Source organism: Protomyctophum parallelum, assembly GCF_964188405.1.
Source record: "Protomyctophum parallelum genome assembly, chromosome: 18".
NCBI lineage: Eukaryota > Metazoa > Chordata > Actinopteri > Myctophiformes > Myctophidae > Protomyctophum > Protomyctophum parallelum.
Genome location: NC_139716.1, coordinates 18,342,948 through 18,365,017, shown reverse-complemented (window position 1 = coordinate 18,365,017; position 22,070 = coordinate 18,342,948). Strand labels below are relative to the sequence as shown.

The 22,070-nt window shown below is 41.6% G+C and overlaps 2 protein-coding genes across 4 annotated transcripts in view; both read left to right on the top strand.

The window, feature by feature from the left end:
• Positions 1-740: 740 nt before the first annotated feature.
• Positions 741-10,261, top strand: LOC310875670 (uncharacterized protein). Its single transcript, XM_083788978.1, has 7 exons — positions 741-808; positions 2,897-4,645; positions 4,745-4,917; positions 5,333-5,553; positions 6,284-6,416; positions 7,594-7,700; positions 9,052-10,261. Exons 2-7 carry the CDS (start codon positions 2,917-2,919, stop codon positions 9,419-9,421), a joined length of 2,733 nt encoding a protein of 910 aa, XP_083645104.1. The 5' UTR covers positions 741-808; positions 2,897-2,916; the 3' UTR covers positions 9,422-10,261.
• A 5,036-nt stretch (positions 10,262-15,297) lies between these two features.
• LOC310875668 (kinesin-like protein KIF1C) overlaps positions 15,298-22,070 on the top strand; it is a 62,019-nt gene continuing 55,246 nt past the window's right edge. For all 3 annotated transcript variants that reach the window (XM_083788975.1, XM_083788974.1, XM_083788973.1), the window contains exon 1: positions 15,298-15,949. The gene's annotated coding sequence lies outside the window, so the exon portion shown is untranslated. The remainder of the gene's footprint in view (positions 15,950-22,070) is intronic.

Genomic DNA, 22,070 nt, shown 5'->3' with positions numbered 1-22,070 from the left:
TACAGTGAAATTGTTGACCTGCTGAAATATGTGACAATCGTGTAGACTGTAGACCAGTGGTTCCCAAACTTTATCATGTCAAGGACCCCCAAATTGACACTGATTAGCCCCACGGACCCCCATTTGAAGAGATATTCCAGGGACCCCCATAAGAGAAGATTTTTACGGCTCTAGAAGAGATTATCAAGAAGTTTAATTTCAAGGACCACCAGTTTGACATTAATTAGTCTACAGACCTCCATTTAATGGCATTTCTATCTCTGAGACCCCCAATTGATATTGTAAAATCAAAGTTAATTTAACTCAGTGTACAGACCCATAATGGTCCATTTGGTTCCTAATTATCATTTAACTGGGGACCCGCTGGAACTCACTCAATGACCCCTAGGGGTCCCCCGGACCCCACTTTGGGAACCACTGCTGTACTGTAGACAATCACAGAACAAAAAGTCAGTGTCGGGCAGTAAATCATTTACATTATGGTTTGTTTATTAGCAAAATACCTCCAGCTCCATGTAAGTTATGTGATGTCCACAATATTTCGGCAGGAGTGAGTGGCCGGTTGAACACTGAGGCTGCACCGTCGGCTGGTGGTCAAATCCGGGATTGCACCCTTGGATTGTATATGATATACACACTCACTTGGCAGTGGCACTTGCGCAAGTAAAGAGCACGCCTATGATTGGCCAGTTTAGTAGCAGTGTAATGTACAGGCTACCTAGTCCCTATCTATCTCGCCTCTCCTCTCGGCCGAGGCTAGTAGGTAGTGCTACAGCAGCAGAGAGCACACTCCTTCTGTTCACAGCAGGTATGCTATAGTTGTATTTACTAGTATAGTGTTCATACCAGGTTGTATATTTAGTATCATTGTTAGACCATACTGTATATTAGCTTTGGTTACTTGCTTAGAGCTGTGGAGTGTGGACCAGAGCTAACTGTCATCAACATGGACTCCCCAGATTTAGATTAATCCTGGTCCATGGGACGGAGTAACTACATTTTTTTGTTCCCCCTCCATCTGGTGGAAAATGTTATTTTCTGGCCAAAAAGTGTATTTTAGACGTGAGGTGAGAGTGTTACCAACTTCCCATTATAATATAGGCTAGTTTCAAACATCTTAAAACAGCTTGTTGTTTTCAAATCGGATACACCGGCCGCCATCTTTTCAGGAGAGACGTTGTTTTCAAATTTCAATGTTGCCAGGTCTATGAAAACAAGCCCAAAAGAAGCGAGCCTAATTCACAATGCTTCGCGAGTTTAGTGTAGAATAGATGATGAGATGATGTAGATCAGGGGTTCTCAACGTTTTTGGCTGCTCGCGACCCCCGCCACGCTCCCCTCCCCAACACCAATACAATGGATCGCTACATTAACCCAGAGCAGCTCTGCAATAACCTTAATAATAGAGAAAATACATCATAAATGAATACTGAAACCAGATATAATCATTAAGGAAAGTTTATGCATGCATGTGTCCTATGTAAATTCTACACACAATTATTTCTTTCTATTTTTGAGGTGTGCGTGACGTCTAATGTTTGTTTTCAGCTCAATGTTTGTTTTAAATGGGGGGGGGGGGGGTATTCAATAAATAGCATCAACACTCTTTTCCAAGTGCCTGTTTTCACAATTGAATGACTGGATGAATGAGAGGAGTACACAAATTAACTGTAGAATGTTTTTTCATTTTTATTTATTTTTGCTGGTGAAAACAGATTAAATAATCTGTATTATTTTGAGAACAATCCGATATGGCATTTTTATGGCCGATTCCGATTATGCTACCGATTAATCGTGCATCCCTGCACCATTTACATTATAATTTCATAGTGGTGTTGCTGTTGGTTGCTATCATAAAGCATTGTTACAACCAGCCTTCCTGTTATAGCTGCTTGACAGTCTGCGGTTGCAGATCATATATAAACCCATTTAGACCTGAGAACGATTCTACAAGATATCTTCTAAAACAGTTTTCTGAAAAACCCATGTTTCTATGTTAGTGGTGCTCAACCTTTTTCATGTCAAGGACCCCCGGAATTATCTGTATTTTGGCCGCCGCCCCCCATCTGAAAATATGTTGCTCCAGGGACCCCTGGAAAAATGTTCTCTCTGAAAGAATATATATTCAAAGATTTGCGCCACATTTTCACGATTTTTCAAAAAATAGCAGACCTACAAGTTCATAGAGCGGCACTCTGTACTGCGCTATGAGCTTGTAGATCTGCTATTTTCCAACAGCTAAAGCATAACCTATGCTTAAAACACCAAAAGGGGTTCCCGTTCAGAATGGGTTAAAATTAGAGCTGGGACTCGATTAAAAAAAATAATCTAATTAATCAGAGGCTTTGCGATTAATTAATCTAGATTAATCGCATTTTAATCGCATATCAATATTCAACCCGAGAACAGCGAGAAACCTTTTTTTTTAAATGTTTTTTGGTATCCCAGTGAATCAACGAATAGTGACCACAGGATACCACTCATTTTCAACATTTTACTGTCATTAATATACCTGTTGTGGAAATAATAATAAAAAGTCACCCCATTCTGTGTTGCCTAGAACTGGAGGTCTGAAAGAAAATTAGTAACAGTAACAAGTACATCTCAGTGACATCACAAAGCTGTACTTACTTCATATTGTTACTGTTTTTTGTCAGACCTCCAGTTCTAGGCAACACAAAATGGGGTGACTTTTTATTATTTCCAGTTTTCAGTACTATAGAAAAGAGCCCAGTGAGAAACGTTCCGCGGTGAAAAAAAAGGTGTAGTTAATCGCGATTAATTTTTCTGTAGTTAATTAATCTAAATTAATCGCAAATAGTCCCGGCCCTAGTTAAAATATCAAAAATCATATCTGAGCACAGATGTATTGACCTCACCAATTCTGTCTCCACAGATATTCTGAAGCAAAAGAAAATGGGTCAGTTTTCAGAAGAAACGCATCCTGTAATACGCCTCATTCTCAACGACGACCTCGACAACCTCAAGACTTCAGTCGAAGTGGAAGCTATTGATACACTTTACCCATGTAAAGAGCTAAATACTCGTGTATCTCTCTTGTCGGCTGCCGTGGTATTTCACAAGACGGACATTTGTGACTTCCTTCTGACAAACGGTGCAGACCCAGACGTGGCTGTAATAAATGGCCGGACTCTTCTGTATTATGCCTGTGAATCGGCACCCGTTGAATTGGCGAGGAGACTAATTAAAGCCGGAGCGAGAATTAATCTGCTCGATCACACAACAGAGTTGACGCCGCTTCAAACTGCCGCCCTCCACGACAGGCTGGACGCTATGAAAGTCCTTATCGATGCTGGCGCGTTGACAACTCTGCTCCCTCGTACTCATCCTCAACATCATGTTTACAGTCATAAAATAAGTGAATTGATTGACGCGCTCGCATCGAGCGGCGAGGAAATGTATTCCAAAACGAAACTTTTTCACGACGTGATAATGGCCACGTCTCAGAAATCACCAAGTGAGGTTTTTGAAAAGTTTGCGTGTAACATGCTGGAGGAGAATCCCCTGAACCGCCTGACCGTGATCGATATTCTGTTAAATGGTGTCACACTGGGACCACTGAGAGAAGAATACCGTCACAAGTGTATTGAGTGGCTGAAGGACAACGACAAACTGAACTTCTACCTTCGGCATGTAGTTAAGCGCTATCCAGAAATGTTACGTAGTTTTCCCACTACAGCAATTGAGGGCCTAAGCAGCGTTATTTGCACAATGGAAGAAATGCCGAGTGAGGCATCGCTGGTTCTGATCCCCCAACTGCTGGAACTCCTTTCGACAAGAAAAATAAGTCCTCGCATGCTTGAAGATGTTCTGTCGACACTCTATGCGATTACACGGACAACTAACGTCAATGACGACTGGAATCGGGACTTCATCAACAAGATGGGCACAGCAATTGTTCCTTTTGTGGAAACTAAACACTCCCCGTGTGTGAGAATGTACACGTATGCCACACTGGCAAACCTTCCATTCGTAAACACCTCTAACCTCTTTACATCAATGGGAATAGATCATGTTCCTGAGGATGTCATCATGTATGCACAAATGCGGAGCGATGACGTTGAGATAGACATGCTTAGACTACTGCGCGTGCATCTCAGCAAACCGACCTCGGAAAGTGAAACGGCTGACACGGAGCCAAAACAACCACGAGAATGGCACAGAATCAGTGAAAGGTGGAGTCAACAGCTAGAGAAACTCGCAAACACTCACGAGGACGACATTGTCAAATGTGGTCATTTTGTCATTGGGAGAGGGGGTGAATTCAGCATAGCAAAGGGAAGTGACGGAATTCAGGTGTACTTGGGGTTAAGAGAGGACGGCACTGAAGTCGCAGTGAAGAGAATGCTGAAGAACGAGAAATACTTTTCATGTCTTCCAGAGTTCGATCATCCTTCCATTGTACAATATGTGGACTTTATAGAGGATGAAAACTTTGCATACCTTGTTCTTGACTTATGTGAATACTCGCTGGAAGAATACACCAAGTTAGGAGACGAGTTTCCTGGAGGCCGTCTTTGTGAAAAGGCGAATGCAAAACAATTTCTCAATAGCTTAAAGACACTCCATCAGCAGAGTCCTCCAATTCTCCACCGCAATATCAAACCCCAGAATGTGTTCTTTGGTAAGCTATAGACGAAAAAATAAAACGAGCAGCTAATGCATTTTTTTGTTATTTAAAAATATATATTTTGTTATTTATTTATACAATTTTACCCTGCAGATGTTACGAGGAAGGTCAGATTGTCCGATTTTGGAATAAGCAGACAGCTGCCCAAAGGACAAACAACATATGCAACGAGCAGTGCAGGAAGAAAATGCTGGAAGGCGAAGGAGACCATTGACGAAGACGATGGCGATGAGCTTGTACCCTATACAAGAAGTGCCGACATTCAGGTTTGTTCTTATTCAGCATGAGAGAACCATTTAACCCATTTAGGCCTGTTGTCGAAATATAAAAAAATTCAGTGGTGCTCAATATTTCATGTCAAGGACGTCAAGGATGTAATTGGTCGGCGAGCCCCATCTGAAAATATGTTGTTCCAGGCACCTCCTAGAAGCAAAGATTTGAGTTTAAAACGTTCACTCTGAAAGAATATGTATATTTTCACGATTCTTCAAAAATAGCAGACCTACAAGCTCGTAGCGCGCCACTCAGTGGCGCACTATAAGCTTGTAGATCTGCTATTTTTCAACAGCTAAAGCATAACATAATGCTTAAAACAACCAAAAGGGCTTCTGGCCAAAAATGGGTTTTAATCAAAGAAAACAAGACATTCTGTCACTAAAATGTTTCATTTTCATTCTAAAGGTGGCTGGGATGTTGTTATATTACATGCTGTCTGGCGGACACCATCCATTTGGTACAGGCCCTCGGTGTGAAGTCAACATTCTGGATGGAATCTACAACCTGGACCGCGTTCAAAATCCACTCGCCAAGGATCTCATCGAGAGGATGATCAACGAAGACCCAGAGAAAAGACCTGCGGTGGAGGAATGCCTGGAACATCCCTACTTCTGGGGAAACGAAAAGTATAAGAAACAGGAAAAATGTTTTCCTTTTGTACACACAGGGCTCCATTTTCGTCACCGCTAAACCCCTTATCCCTAAACTTCTTTGCCTTAAAAACAAAAAAAACAACTATTTTGCAAAACATTTTTTAATAGTTAAAATGGCCAGTCTACAAGCTCACAACGTGTCAATGTAGACTGGCTAGTTGAACTATTAAAAAATGTTTTTCAAAATAGTAAAAAGAAAAAAAAGGCAAAGAAGTTTAGGGATAAGGGGTTTAGCAATGACGAAAATGGAGCCCATAGTATTTTATTATGCACTCACTGGCAACTCAATGTTATTTATTCTTGCTTCTGGAGACATATCTAAATATAAGCAACTTAAAAACAGTCTGGGGTGAAACACAAGACCAAACAGTCATTAAGCCCAAAGGTGTTTTAAAGTGAAATGACACGTTAAGCCTTATTTTGAAAAACAAAAATTGAATTAAAAAATTGTGAAAATAGCAGATCTCCATGCTCACAATCTGTTGCATCATGTGTTTTAGAGCTGCTATTTTTTATTTCTTTAAATATTTGTATCCATTGTTAATTGTTTTTCTTTCTTTTTTATTTTCACATGTTTTCACCTATAATGAAATGACCAAGCTACGGATGCCAGGTTTAAAGTAGTTACTGTAACGTTCCAACAGTAACTTTGTTTCATGAGGTTTTAATTAGTACATTATCTTTGTTTTGTACATTCTTCCAGGAGAGTTGATTTCCTGAAACGGGTGGGAAATGAAGAGCACTACAGAAACCCAGAGCAGAACCTCACGGCCGTATTGGACCAGTGTGCCGAGGAGGGACTGTTTGGTGCATGGAAAGACAAGATGAGAGACAAGGTAACTAAAGCATGCCATCTTTAGCCTTTAAATTTGATAAACAAATCAATGCAATAGTCAAATCCAGTTTCTTTCACCTCCATCTCCAAAATCAAACCATTTCTCTCCACGCACGACCTTGAAATTGTCATCCACGCACTAATATCATCCCGGTTAGATTACTGTAATGCCCTCTACACTGGGATTAGTCAGTCATCCCTGTCCTGTCTACAACTTGTCCAAAATGCAGCAGCCAGACTCCTGACCGGCACCAGAAGGAGAGACCACATCACCCCTGTCCTGGCCTCTCTCCACTGGCTGCCGGTCCAGTTCAGAATTCAGTTCAAAACCCTCCTGTTTGTGTACAAAGCCCTCAATGGGTTGGCCCCCTCCTACATCACCGACCTCCTATCCTATCCCCCCTCTACCAGGACCCTCAGGTCAGCAGACAGGGGTCTCTTAGGGGTTCCGCGCACAAATAAGAGGCTCAGGGGTGACCGCGCCTTTGCTGTCTCAGCCCCCACTCAGTGGAACAGAATTCCCCTCGCGGTTAGGTCTGCGCCCTCCGTTGAGTCTTTTAAATCACAACTTAAAACATTTTTATATTCACAAGCCTTTGCACCACCGACATGATCCTGCACCTTTCCTGTCCTATATGCCTGTTGTTTTATTATTGACGTCTTCTGCACTGTATTGTATTGTATTGTATTGCATTTGTGAAGCACTTTGGTACAATGAGAGTTGTTTTTAAATGTGCTATATAAATAGATTTGATTTGATTTTATCTTTTTGAGCTTGGCATGTGAGGACGATTCTACAAATGCCTTCTAAATCCTGACAGTTTCCTGAAAAACCTATGTCAGTCATTCTCAAACATTTTCATGTCAAGGAGCCCCAGAATTATATGTAATTGGCCTCCAATCCCCATCTGAAAATATGTTGTTCCAGTGACCTTCCAGAAGCAAAGATTTGAGTTAAAAACGTTCACTCTGAAAGAATATATATTCAAAGGTTTGTGCCACATTTTCACGTTTTTTTTTCTCCAAAAATAGCAGATCTACAAGCTTATGAGCTTGTAGATCTGCTATTTTTCAATAGCTAAAGTATAACTAAAACTAAAACACCAAATGGGGTTCCCGTACAGAATGGTTTAATACATTAGATAAGTTAATTTAATGTTTAAGTTGTGTTTTTCCAGTTGCCACCCAAGCTGTTTCAGGAGATGGAGAAAAGGAGAGGGAAGACCGGGTACCCCAAGAATGGATTTGAATTGCTGCGCTTCATATGCAATCTCCATGAGCACCAGTACGTTGAAGTTGGTTACCTGTGTTGTTTTTGGCAGCAAATTTAGATTTTAGTTGTGTCTCTTGAATAGTCGACTAAAATGTATTTTGGCGGGCCTTGATGCCGTCATAATGGCTGATTTTATACTTGCTGAAAATAGCCGATCTACAAGCTCGCGCTGCGACGCGTTGTGAGCTTGTCGATCTGCTATTTTCAGCATGCAACCAAGTGTAAAATGACTTATACTGGATCTCTTGTCCACTAGTCCCTTCCTAACATTTTAGTCTAGTTTTTATTTGTCTATGAAATTGTCAGTATATTTAGTCTTAGTTTTAGTCATCATAGCTTAGTTTTCATTTCGTTTTCATCAGTGGAAAAAGGTAGTCGACGAACATTTTTAGTCATAGTTTTAGTCGACGAAAACAACACTGTTGGTTAAAAAAGAACACAAAGCGTAGTTGCTCCCATACATTTTTAATGTAGTGTGATCCATTTCCCTGGGTGTGTGTGTGGTCTAAAGTAGGGTAGGATGTTTGGTAGAACTAGGTCACGGTCACAATCAAAGAACATTATTGTTGTTATTAGTATTTTTTTTATTTGATTTAATAAAACTTGTTATTGATGAGCAGCTGAATTAGTTTACTACTTTATAAAGCAGCAGGGTGTTCATCATAGCATTTAGTGTAGGGATGCACCAAAAGGGAAATTCTTGGCCGAAACCGAATACCGAATATAGGAAACAGTTGACCGAATACCGAATATCTGAATAATTATGTATATCTTTTTTCCTACCATTGCTGTCATGGCCGTACCTTAAAGCTACCTGATTTATGGCAAAAGAAATGGTCATGGCAAATATTTTCTGCGGCCGAATATTCGGTACATCACTAATTTAGTGTCCATTTACTTTATAAAGCAGCAGGGTATTCATCATAACATTTAGTGTCCATTTACTTTATAAAGCAGCAGGGTATTCATCATAACATTTAGTGTCCATTTACTTTATAAAGCAGCAGGGTATTCATCATAACATTTAGTGTCCATTTACTTTATAAAGCAGCAGGGTATTAATCATAGCATTTAGTGTCCATTTACTTTATAAAGCAGCAGGGTATTAATCATAACATTTAGTGTCCATTTACTTTATAAAGCAGCAGGGTATTAATCATAACATTTAGTGTCCATTTACTTTATAAAGCTGCAGGGTATTACGGTAATCATAGCATTTAGTGTCCATTTACTTTATAAAGCAGCAGGGTATTAATCATAGCATTTAGTGTCCATTTACTTTATAAAGCAGCAGGGTATTAATCATAGCATTTAGTGTCCATTTACTTTCTGAAGCATGCACACATGCTTTGTGTGTTTACAGTGCTGAGGCTGCTGCTGACATTGACCTGACGGAGACGTTTCCTGGTCTGTTTGAGTGTGTCCTCCTGTTTGCAAAAGACCACGGCTGGAACGAACGAATCCCCCTGGAGAAGATGTCCAGGCTGACGTCGTCCACAGAGCTAGAAGGTGCTTCTTCTAGCTCTGATGGTGTCCAGGGTGACCCCTCCTTTCAGCCCCCTGCCCCCAAAAGAGCCAAGAAATCCGAAGAACGAGTTGCCCCGAAGAAGGCATCTAGGCCAACGTCCGCACATCTTGAGGACAGTCGTGGTTCGAGCTTGGATGGCGCCCTGAATGAACTCTCCCTTCTGCCCCCACCAAGCAAAAGATACAAGAAAGCGATCATAGTCTAGAGTCTAGACATTTGTTAATTCATTTAATGCCAGGTTTATATCGCTTGATTCAGAGCAAGCTTTTTCACTGACGTCCTCCCGGTGGGGGCTCCTCACTGGCAAGGTGAGTCGGTAGGATACAACAGCAGTGATAACACACAGAGATGGATACTACTTGGCACTCACTCCCCGAACCCTGAACCCAGTTCACCCCCACCCATTTTGTTAAGATGGAATGGCGTAGGGTTGACGACAGGGTACAGCAACTTGCAATGGGCCTAATCCCTAATCCTTCCTTAATGTCAACAAAGTCCACAATCGCAACACCAGAGGGAGTTTGACAAACCACATGCAACCCAGATGCACTCGGGTCAAACAAGGGATTAAATACATTGTGCTCCTATGCCACTAAAATGTGGAACGTCCTACCAACAGCCTTATAGAAGTCTATAGTTGTACGTCTTTAAACGTTCAGATGAATTGAAAATGGACGACCCTGAGGACCCTAGAAAGGCTTTCGTTTGAAATGTACCATTCTACATACCATGGATTTTCAACCTATCAAACCCAACTTGCAGCTACATTCGTTTAATATTGTTTTATGCTTTTTGCTTTTCTTTTTTCTTTATTGTTCCATAAAGCACTTTGAGCTGCATTCCATGTCATGAAAGGTGCTATTTATTATTATTATTATTATTATTATTAATGAGCATCATATAATTAAATACAGAGCTTATAATTATGTTTTACTGGTACTTTATGCACTCAAGTACCTAAAGTAAAAGAACTACCAGTACCTCAACATTGTTCTGAACAGTACTTCAATGTACCTTTCACCACTGATTATGTGTAAATATATAAACTCACAAAACATTTTTTTCAGAAACCAATGGTGTTTGATTTGACCTGTCCTTTAGCACCACCTGCAGGCCTGGACTGGATATGACATCTGCATGGTGTAAATGAGCATGAAAACAAATCGTCACGATTCGGCAGATAAATTAATTATTTATTCGGTGGATATTTGTTTACTACAGTAAGTATAGCAAATGTTCATCTGACTGATAATGTCCTAATGCATGTTAGACTCTTTGAAAACACACATCTCTGCTTCTGGTGACTGATATTCATGTTTATGTTTATTTCGTTGGTGAAGTGACCACCATTTTTTCGGTGGCCGAGGTGACCACCGAAGCGGTGGTTTGGATGTCGCCAATGTTGTGGTTGGATGAGCCGTGGTGAGTAAAAAAAGAGAGAAGGGCTGGGGAGAGCAGTGGTTTGCTCTTCACCGTGGCTCAGTGAAGTCATGTTGTAGTTGCGGTGGTCACCTCACCACAGAAAATCCAGACTATGAATGAGCCTTTAGGCTGATTAGGCCCACTGGCAGAGCCTGAGCAGAGCCTTTTGTGGTGGTTCTGGAGAACCATGGGTCCGACTGACTCGATACCTGGCACTGCACTCCCTGCGGGGGTGTGGAAGGCGTGTGTCGAATGTGAAGTCGGTGGGGCAAACGTGTTACGTGCATTACAACCGTACACACGCACGCACACAGACACACACACACAGAGACGTGGTGCATTTATAGTAGGATAATAAAAGTAAAATAATAAATGTATGTATAATAGCCTCAACGTGTCAAGAAAACAATAAAACAAGTTCAGACTAATGTATACTAAACATAGTGAGGTATAGGCAACCACAGAACAACAGTTTGACACATTAACAATTAGGTGAACAAAGCAGAGTGAAGATGAGCTGATTGAATACTTTATTAACAGTTTGCATGGATGTGTGTGTGTGTGTGGGGGGGGGGGTGGCTTTGACCTTTTACAGGGGCCAGTTTGCCAAGTTCCAGCCACCTGCAAGTGCTATTTTAGGAGAGTATGAAGGATTCACACTTCTTTCTGGCTGCTGGTAGGTATAGCATACAACTTTGAACCTTTGAGCAACCAAACAAGGCATTTAGCGCATCAGGTTCGATCTGAAAATGGTAGCCTATATACTGTATATAGGCTACTCAACCAAGTACCAAGAAAAATGTGTTGCCAGAATAAAACAATCTTTGGACATGAGACTAGAAAGTGTTGAGTTGGAGACATTTTTTTGTTTAAACTCTAGAGTAATGTAATCTGATTCTGTACATGACATATTGAACTGGTCTGGACAAGCGGCAACCGCTGTGACATATGTTCTGAGCCTGAGTAAATCCGAGCTCTTCAAACCCTCAACGCTCCAGATCAGTCAGTTCCACAGCAATCTCGGCCTCACATAAAGGACTTGATTATAGTTAGCTGATGGAATAGATCGTTTAGAAAGCAGTGAGACAAATTTTGATATAGCTGAAGCTAAAGATTTGTTACATTTCTTTCCCTTGAAGTTTTTGAGGGCTCCTATTCACAGCTCAAATTTGGGTGCAGGCACAGGGTGTAAGCACACTTAAGCGTCAAGAAACGTCTAGACCAGGCAACTCGATCGTAGCGTTGCCAAAAAAAGGAAACGCTTTGCTGAGGCTGCACGAGCGTCATTTACACCGACCAGCTGTTTAAAAACCAGGAAGAGACGCCTGGTCTAGGCGCTTCTTTAGCAAGGCAGTGGTCATCTTGGAGGTGTGTTTTGGGTTATTATCACTGCCTTGCGGCCCAGTTTCTGAAGGGAGGGGTACTTTACCTTGTATCAAAGTGTCGTTTCTTCAGTGTTGCCTCATGAAGAGATATAATTAAATTTTTGTAGAAATGCGAGGGGTGTACTCACTTTTGTGAGATACATGGAGACAGACATAGGGACAAAGATTATACATAGGGAGTAGGGACATACTTGAAGTGGCTACAACCTGCAGCCCTGCACTATTCAGAAACCAGGAATAGAAACCAGCAGATAGCCTGCTGTAGACGTTTTCTATTAGTTCAAGAAGTACTGTAACTTCTTCAACTAAACTTAAGTGTTGAGGATTTTACAGGGGTTGAAATACAGACAAAGCTAATGCAATGTGGTGTAGCCGTCACTAGGTGTCAGTATAACTGCAGTTCTGTCCTGTGGCTGGAAGGACGGCATTTAAACATGTAATCCAATTAGGTTACACATTACAATTATAGTCTAATTCAGTGGATTTCAACCCTTTTAATTTCAAACACTCCTTGCCTTATATTGGTTTTTAAGAAAACCACACAAGAATCCTGATGTCTCTCTTTGCAGACCAACTCTGGTCCCTGAAAATAACACATTTTACAAGCAAACACTACTACATTTTTAGTTCTTTTGGTTATACACTTTCTTTTGGTTATACATTTTCGAAGCCCCTTTTCTTGCGTCCTGACACTGTGTGTGTGTGAGTGCAGCGTGCGTGCGTGTGCAGCGTATGTGTGAAAGAGAATGTGGGAGGAAACACCTGGTATCCTGATCCCCCCCCCCCACACACACACATACACACACACACACACACACACGGGTGGGGTGGGTGTTTCAGGTGTCATGCATTTAGAAGAGACAGTAGGAGACAATAGGACCCCGTGGGGAAATATTTAAAAGAATAACAATGTAAATAATACTGTGGTCCTATACTGTCATTTTTAAATGGTCATATTTATTTTATTTTATTTGTACCAACAACACTTTCAACTTCAGTAGTGTTAAATGCCATTCATGAGCTATAGAGCTGTCTGCCTGCCTGCCTGCCTGCCTGCCTGCCTGCCTGCCTGCCTGCCTGTCTGTCTGTCTGCCTGTCTGCCTGCCTGCCTGTCTGTCTGTCTGTCTGTCTGTCTGCGTAGGGTGGGGTTATTGGGGGGGCCCTAAAAGACTATTCATCCAGAGGCCTTCCCTTCCCTGAGGCAGACAGACAGATGGGGTGTGTCTGTCTGAATGAGACACACACACACACACACACACACACACACACACACACACACACACACACACACACACACACACACACACACACACACACACACACACAGGCTGTGAGCCACTCTGCTATGATCAAAGGCACCAACACCAACCTGCTCATTATTGTGTTCAGAGTCTTGCTCAAGGGCACTTTGACACGGGATCGAACCGGGAACCTTCCTGTTCCTATAAGCAGCTGTCCTGAGCCACTGCCTCACCCTAGCTGTCTATGCGAAGGCGACGCGAATAGGCATTTAGTATGACAAATACATACGCCATTTTGGAAAGAAACTCCCGGGCCTCTTCCGACTTCCGAGATGAAGGCTCTGTTCCATTTAATGTACAACACTGTACACTCAAACCTTTTAACCCATTTAAACCTGAGGTCGATTCTACAAATGTCTTCTAAATCGTGATAGTTTTCTGAAAAACCCATGTTTCTATGTCAGTCGTTCTCAAACATTTTCATTTCAAGGACCCCCCAAAAATATATGTAATTGGCCGCCGACCCCCATCTGAAAATATGTTGTTCCATGGACCCCCCCAGAAGCAAAGATTTTAGTTAAAATGTTCACTCTGAAAGACTATATTCAAAGATTTGCGACACATTTTCACGATTTAAAAAAATAGCAGATCTGCAAGCTCTATGAGCTTGTAGATCTATTCTATTTATTTATTTATTTATTTTGCTAAAATATGCCACGGATATATTAGTCCCTGTACGGACACATTGATGACCCCTGACCCCTGTACGGACACATTGATGACACCGGCAAAGAGATTCTAGAACAAGATACGAAACTCCTCAAATGTTTTGAATCACCACTATAGATGGCACAGCGGTAGCGCTGACGCAATCACTCCAAGATGGCCGCTTTGTCTACGTCCAATGTTTGGCCCATAGGAACCCGCTTTGCGGCGAGATCAAACCGTGTCGGGTCAGGGTTTCTTCCTGGAGGCTGAACCCTTGACAGTCAAACGGGCCAATGAAAAAAACAGTAATATAGTGACATCACATTATCAGCCCCTCCCCTAACCCCTCCCCCTTTATCATACAACTAAGCTACAGCTATGGGTGCGGCTTAAGTTCAGGTGGATTCACCACCCATCACCACCCACCCCAAGGGGCCAGTGAGGCACTCCAACGTTGAAGCGCTGGGCCCTAGTGGTAAGAGGAAGGACTGCAGGCGGACCCGTGGATTCATGACGAGGAAACCCCGTGCAGCAAAATGTGGTGGTCCAATGCGGAAATGCGCCCAAAAAGGCGGAAATAGACGGTCCTTCGGGCTGCTTCAAAACGCCACTGAGCAACTTCCACTGATATGAATAGCGGAGGGGGCGGTGCTTTGCGCCAGATCAGTCTCTATCCTTTTAATACTCTATGGTATATGCCACCCACCCTGGAAGGAAATAATTTGTGCATGTACAACTTCCTGGTCTCAATTGCGCATGTTTCTTTCCATTCAGGGAGCAACATGGAGTCCACCGTACGGTCTTCGCTTCCTAACCTTATTGAATGAACCTTGGCTATGGGACTTAATGGGAGTTTTGCCTCTTGTTCAGTTGTTCTAGAATTCTCTTTAACCCCGGTACGGTATGGACGCATTGAGGTGTTGGGTGGCTTGCTGTGCAGGCAGCACTTTGTTGGGATGTTTTATGTTTTTAAATAAGCTTTATAAATAAAATATTTTTTCTGGTTTCTGTTAAATCTGTTACTGAGTTTGCTGGGCCCCATATGGGGGGGGGCTTGGGGAGGTTATCACACTCCCACTGCCCAGACCTAGAAGCACATGTACTGACTGTCACTTTAAACTGTGTGGAACGTCTCGCGAGAGTTCCGTCGTCTCGCGAGGAGGAGGAGGAGGAGGAGAAGAGGAGGGCAGGCACGCTCTTTCTCCATCACGGGGCCGCGCGCCGCGCGCACACTCCACACACACACACACACACACACACACACACACACGCGTTCAATCGCACGACGTCACACGCGCACAGTCACAGCCAGCCCAGCCAGCACGCAGCCCGGGCCAGCCAGCCACCGGGGCAGCCGCTCCTCTCCCATTCTTTTATTTTTATTTTTTGTTTTATTTTCCTCTCTTTTTTTGGAGTCACTTTTTGTCCACTTTGGTCGAACCTTAAACAACCTAAAGAACAAAACTACCGGATTATTATTATTTATTATTATTATTCCTGTTTCGGACCTAGAAACAACAACAAACCGAACCAGGAGAAGAACCAACGGAGTGAACGAACGGACAGACACAAATAGCACTTTTTTCCCTACCCTCTGCCGTGATTCCAGAGCTCGGTGTCCGAACCGAACAGTTACTTTATGGATGTAACGACCTAAAACACAACACATCAAAATAAATTACTTTTAATGGACGTTAAAATCCGTTATTAAACTCGGACGGAAGTTTTTTTTTTAATCAAACTTTTTTTCTCTAACAGTCAGTCTGTCACGAGCCCTCCGATATAAATTAATCTCCGTTTAATAGACGCACACGCACACGCACAGCGTGTATTTTTGGGGGGTTGTGTGTGCGTGTGTTTTTTTTTTAGAAATCTAGTGTTGTTTTTGTGTGAACCTAACCGGACATGATGGGAGTGTAAACCCGGAGACACACACACACACCACGAGACTACACGCACGATTCTTCCACAGTACCGGTAAGAGAGACACACACACACACACACACACACACACACACACACACACACACACACACACACACACACACACACACACACACACAGCTTCGGGATGATGGAAATTCAGTTAAACTTAAATCAGTCTGACGTCATCGTGACATTTATAAAGTTCAAACAGGTGCTTGGATTGGCAATGTGCAAATAAAGGTGATATGACGTCATAGCCATAACATGACGTCATATCTGTAGGTATAGGTGCATCCTGTTGGCAGAACATAGGCTAGTTGTATGTAAACACTGGTAGACATATGACATCACATCATAATGTCTAAAACCAGCTAAATGGTGGAGATTTGGTAACCAAATGGACCCTTTTATATAGATAACTCTTGAGAGAGTAAAATGTTACGCTCTGCAGAGTTACATTATTGTATAAACATCTGCTTTACTTAATTTACAAGAAGTCTACACAATTAGAACATGTAGAAGTGTTGTTATTTTGATCAACGTTTGCCTGTTCTCTCCTAAGTAAGTCGAAGAGAGAGAGTTGTCCTGGACTCTTCTATACCAACATCAACACAGCGTGGATGGAATTGTGCACAAAATGTTATCCAACGACAACAACATATTATTTAGTTTTGGGTCCGAGTCGTGGTGGTTCCGTGTCTCAAATGCTGAATAAATAATGGACCTTGATGTGAAAAGGGTTGAAAACCCACTGGTCTAAACCATCTTAATCAACTGTAATCATCATTAAAGACTCATACATGTAGTTTGATTCACACCAGCTTTAGTAGTCAATCTATAATGGTGTTTTATTAATGGAATTTATGTTTTTGAGCGGCGCTATGCCCAGTTTTGTGTGTCTGTGTGTACCCCATAGCGATGATTTGATTGGCTGAGCACCCCATAGTGATGATTTGATTGGCTGAGCACCCCATAGTGATGATTTGATTGGCTGAGCAATGTATACGTATTGAGGATAACAAGTGAGGACATTGAAAATTGAGACCCGAATTGTGATTGTCCGGAATGTGATGATTTTTGCCCTCGGTGTGATTTTTCTTTTTGACGGACGCAAGCCCCTCCTATATACAGCTTTTGTCCCAACACGTCTCATATTTGCCTTTGACAATGAAAGGAGAAATTGGGTCAAATATCTGCCAAATATGACGTAAATTTGTGGAAACACAAAGCGCCCCTCACTTCACACGTGTGATTTATTTTTTAGTCCATTACACTCAGAGTTACAGACCCATAAGGGTCCATTTGGTTCCTAACTATCATTTATCTGGGGACCCCCTTGAACTCCCTCAAGGACCCCTGGGGGTCCCCAGACCCCACTTTGAGAACCACTTTTCTACATAATGACATCATCATCACACAACGTCATCACCAATGACATCATCACAGCCATGTGATTTAAAACGAGTGTCTGGACCAGGGGGAACAATTGACCATATTTGGAAGATCAACAGCCATCCGCTTCCTCGATTGGTCCACCTCCGACGCCATCGGCTTTGTTGATTGGCCGTGATATTTGTCGCTGAAACAACATAAGTCGCATCGTGAACAAAAAAAACACTTCACTCTCACAGAGCGACACTTGAATAATCTCCTTTGGTCTGCAGTAGGGATGGAGCTCGTTAAGTTTGATTGATAACGAGCACCTTATCGATCAGGCTTATCACACTAGTAGGCCATAAATGGCCTACTAGTGCGCAAGCAGAGCGTGCAAGTACTGGTGACGTATATGTCGATCAGTGCCGGGTGGATTAAAGGAAATGCCTCTATGTATATGTAATTTGTAAGTTGATTTAGCGGTATACTGTGGTTACTTGTATCGTATGTATCGTAGCAGCATATGACGTCAGGGTATAACTGGTATAACTAGCTCTCAATGATGACATAATAAAGATGTGGATTAAAGGACCCAATGCCAGGGTGTAATTGGTTTTCGATGGTGACGTAATGACGATATGTTTTAGTGTCAGGAAGATTAAAGGTAATGCCCTATACTGTATGTAATCTGACACCACTGCCATATCAAGCACAAGTATAGTCATTACATCATACGCTGGCACGCCCCTGGACGAAAACTATTACTTGCGCGCTCTGCTTGCGCAATTAATAATAACGTCAGATTACGGTAATAAAACAGTATATAAACGGAGTGTTATGTGTTTTGTAATCCTGTACACAACACTCGTGGACCAGGGGTCTTTTTTTAAGGCCAAGGACCCCTTAGCTGAGAGACAGATGAAGCAGGGACCCCTTAGCTGAGAGACAGATGAAGCAGGGACCCCTTAGCTGAGAGACAGATGAAGCAGGGACCCCTTAGCTGAGAGACAGATGAAGCAGGGAGTAGGGACCCCTTAGCTGAGAGACAGATGAAGCAGGGAGTAGGGACCCCTAAGCTGAGAGACAGATGAAGCAGGGAGTAGGGACCGCTTAGCTGAGAGACAGATGAAGCAGGAGGGCATCAAATCAGGAGAAAGGACTCATGCGGGTGCATGACTGGTCCGATGCAGTCCTACAGTCATGAGTCCGACACCTAACCTAAACGTAACCTCACAGGAAGCCACAAGTTAGTTTTAACCTGCCACAGGTTAGTGTTAACCGGCCACACATGTCGGGAGCCACACGTTAGTTTTAACCTGCCACAGGTTAGTTTGAACCTGCCACGGGTTAGTTTTAACCTGCCACAGTTTAGTGTTAACCGACCACACATGTCGGGAGCTACACGTTAGTTTTAACCTGCCACAGGTTAGTTTGAACCTGCCACAGTTTAGTGTTAACCGACCACACATGTCGGGAGCTACACGTTAGTTTGAACCTGCCACAGGTTAGTTTGAACCTGCCACGGGTTAGTTTTAACTGCCCACGCATCTCGTGAGTGATGGCGTTGTCGGACTAATTGCCCGTCGGACTGTTGTCTAAACTGTTGCACCCCGACTCATGCCGGATACAGGACGTGAAATTAGCAGTGGTGTAAAGTAACCCAAGTACATTTGCTTTAAGTACTGTACTTTGAAAAATGTAGTTACTAGTTACTTTGTAGATTTTAGCTTATTATTACAAAACTGTCAAAACATAGTAACCACTTCAGCCCTATAAATTATAATATACATTTCGGCCATTTGAAAAAGGTGATCTACAAGCTCAAAACATTGTGAGCTTGTAGATCGGCTATTTTCAAAACATTTTTATAGGCTCAGGCTATAAATGAGACATTCCGCATAATGAGTAGGCTACATTTACATTTGGTACATTCTGATGCCAATACTTTTGTACTTACTCAAGTACATTTAGAATTCTAGGACTTTTTATAGTTCTACATTGCAGAACTATACTAGTTCTACATTGTATAGTTCTACATTGCAGTATTGATACGTACTTTTACTTTTAAGTAAAACATTTGTGTACTTTTTTTCTATACTAGAAATTTGGACGTGAAAAAAAGAAGTACAGAGAGAGACAGCGTTGTTTTTGCCAGCAAATTTAGATTTTAGTTTTAGTCGTAGTCTCTTCAATAGTTTTCATTTAGTTTCGGTCACATTTTAGTCAACAGGAATGTTTTAGTCTAAGGGCCGATTCATACTCCTATTTTACCGCTGTTTTGGCGCTGTAGTGCCGAAATGATTTCGGCTCGTCAGAAATTTTCAGTAGCACCGAAGAGCCGACTTTAGGACGGTATACCCGCCACACCCGAAGTAGTATGAATCGGCCCTTAGTCTAGTTTTAGTCGACTAAATATCATAAGATTTTAGTCGACTAAATTTACAGTTGATTTAGTCGACTAAAATGTATTTTGGCGGGCCTTGATGCCGTCGTAATGACTGATTTTACACTTGCTGAAAATAGCCAATCTACAAGTTCACAACGTGTCACGTTTTTGTAGATCGGCTATTTTCAGCATGCAAACAAGTGTAAAATGACTTCTACTGGATCTATTGTCCACTAGTCCATTCCTAACATTTTAGTCTAGTTTTTATTTGTTGATGAAATTGTCATTATATTTAGTCTTAGTTGTAGTCACCGTAGCTTAGTTTTCATTTAGTTTCCATTTAGTTTCCATTAGTGGAAAAATGTAGTCGACGAACATTTTTCGTCTTAGTTTTAGTTGATGAAAACAACACTGGAGAAAGAAAGAGATGATGGGAAGTGGAATAGAGTAAAACATGAAGCTGATAAATGACTTATTGTTCCAAACTGAACATGTATGTAGTGTTTACTAAAGAACTGGAGAAACATGTGGAGAGGCCTGTTACTGAACAAACACTCCAGGAGTTCTCTTACTTCACACAGGATAGGAGAAAAAACAGAGTCTAAATCTGTGGGGTTTTCAACCCTTTTTCACATCAAGGTCCATTATTTATTACCAGACACAAGACTTAGAATATGTTGTTGTCCTTGGATAAGATTGTCCACAACTCCATGCTGTATTTATTGATGTTGGTACCTTTAGAAAGTCAAAAGAGCGTCTGCTAAATGCCTAATTTGTAAAGGGAGATATGCAGATTCAATAATTTAACTCTTGAGAGTGTAAAATGAAACCAAATGGACCCATAAGGGTCACGCTCTCAAGAGTAATAAGGTTCCATTTGGTTACCAACTCTCCAGTTTAGACCTGACCTCGATTCTACAAATCTTTCTTCTAAATCATGAGTTTTCTGAAATCTCAAGTTTCTATGTCAGTTGTTCTCAAACATTTTCACGTCATGGACCCCCAAAAATATATGTAATTGGCCGATTATGCCAGGTTATTATAATTATTTATAATATTATAAATATTTAAAAAAAAGGGTGCATAATCGCACAAACTTATTCAAGATATTTCACAACCTCCCACATATTTCACAGCATAAAATCACATAAAACCCTGCATGTTTTGCAACTTTTCGCTATTTCGCATATTTTCATACTTTCAGCATAGTTCACAACTTATGAAGTTATTTTCAGAAATTCAGACATGCTCAGTCCATCCCTAAACATTCAACGGTTATTAATCAGACATGAGGCCTGTCACAATTATTACATAATCGCCTAAACGCAATTATTTGAGATAATCACAATTGATGATGTGATGTGAGGTGATTATGTGCACCTGCACTATGTCACCACTCCTTTAAAAGGAACTTACATTCAGTCACTCTCCACAGAGTGATGAAGGCTGGATAGCCGAAACGTTTGTCCCCTGTTCAAAATGCAAGAATACATGTTTTGAACTGCAGTCTTGGTGTGTGCGACCCACTACTGTTATTTATTTGATATGTTTGGTTACCTTACCAGACAGTGGCCTTGTGGTTAGAGTGTCCGCCCTGAAACTGGGAGGTCGGGGTTCGATCCCCGGCTGGGTCATACCAAAGACTGTAAAAATGGGACCCAATATTGGCCTCCCTGCTTGGCACTCAGCATCAAAGGGTTTTGATTGGGGGGTCAAATCGCGGCACGGCTGCAGCTCACCGCTCCTTGGCTGCGGCTCACCGCTCCAAGAGATGGGTTAAATGCAGAGAACAAATTTCACTGCTGTAACTTACATGTCACCAAGTGACGTGTTGTAAGCTTGTAGATCTGTGTTGTAAGCTTGTAGATCTGTGTTGTAAGCTTGTAGATCTGTGTTGTAAGCTTGTAGATCTGCTATTTTGTGCATTTGTTAAAATAATATAAAATGTGCCTTTGATTTCTTTGTATATTTAAGTTATCTGTGCAATTATGAAGCCTAAAAGTTGAACAGAAATACAAATTGTAAAATAAAAACACAATTAAATCGTTAATCGCAATTATAATCATTAATTAATAACGCAGCTATACGATAAGTCGATCCCAGTGTTGATTTTGACAGCAGATTTTGATTTAGTTTCAGTCGTAGTCTTTTGAATAAAATTTAGTTTTAGTCAAATCTTTGTCATCTGAAATGCTTTAGTGTTAGTTTAGTTTTAGTCGACTAAATTTACAGTTGATTTAGCCGACTAAAATGTATTTTGGCGGTACCTTGATGGCGTCGTAATGGCTGATTTTACACTTGGTTGTGACGTGTTGTGAGCTTGTAGATCGGCTATTTTCAGAGCGCACGCAATCAAGCATAAAATCTATTTTTAGTTCTACTGGATCTCTTCTCCACTAGTCCCTCCTTAAC

Excerpts from the sequence above, each read along its gene's own strand:
- LOC310875670 (XM_083788978.1), top strand. The coding sequence starts at position 2,917 with ATGGGTCAGTTTTCAGAAGAAACGCATCCTGTAATACGCCTCATTCTC. Across the intron at positions 4,646-4,744 it reads ACCCCAGAATGTGTTCTTTG|ATGTTACGAGGAAGGTCAGA; the intron begins GTAAGCTATAGA and ends TTTACCCTGCAG. Across the intron at positions 6,417-7,593 it reads AAGACAAGATGAGAGACAAG|TTGCCACCCAAGCTGTTTCA; the intron begins GTAACTAAAGCA and ends GTGTTTTTCCAG.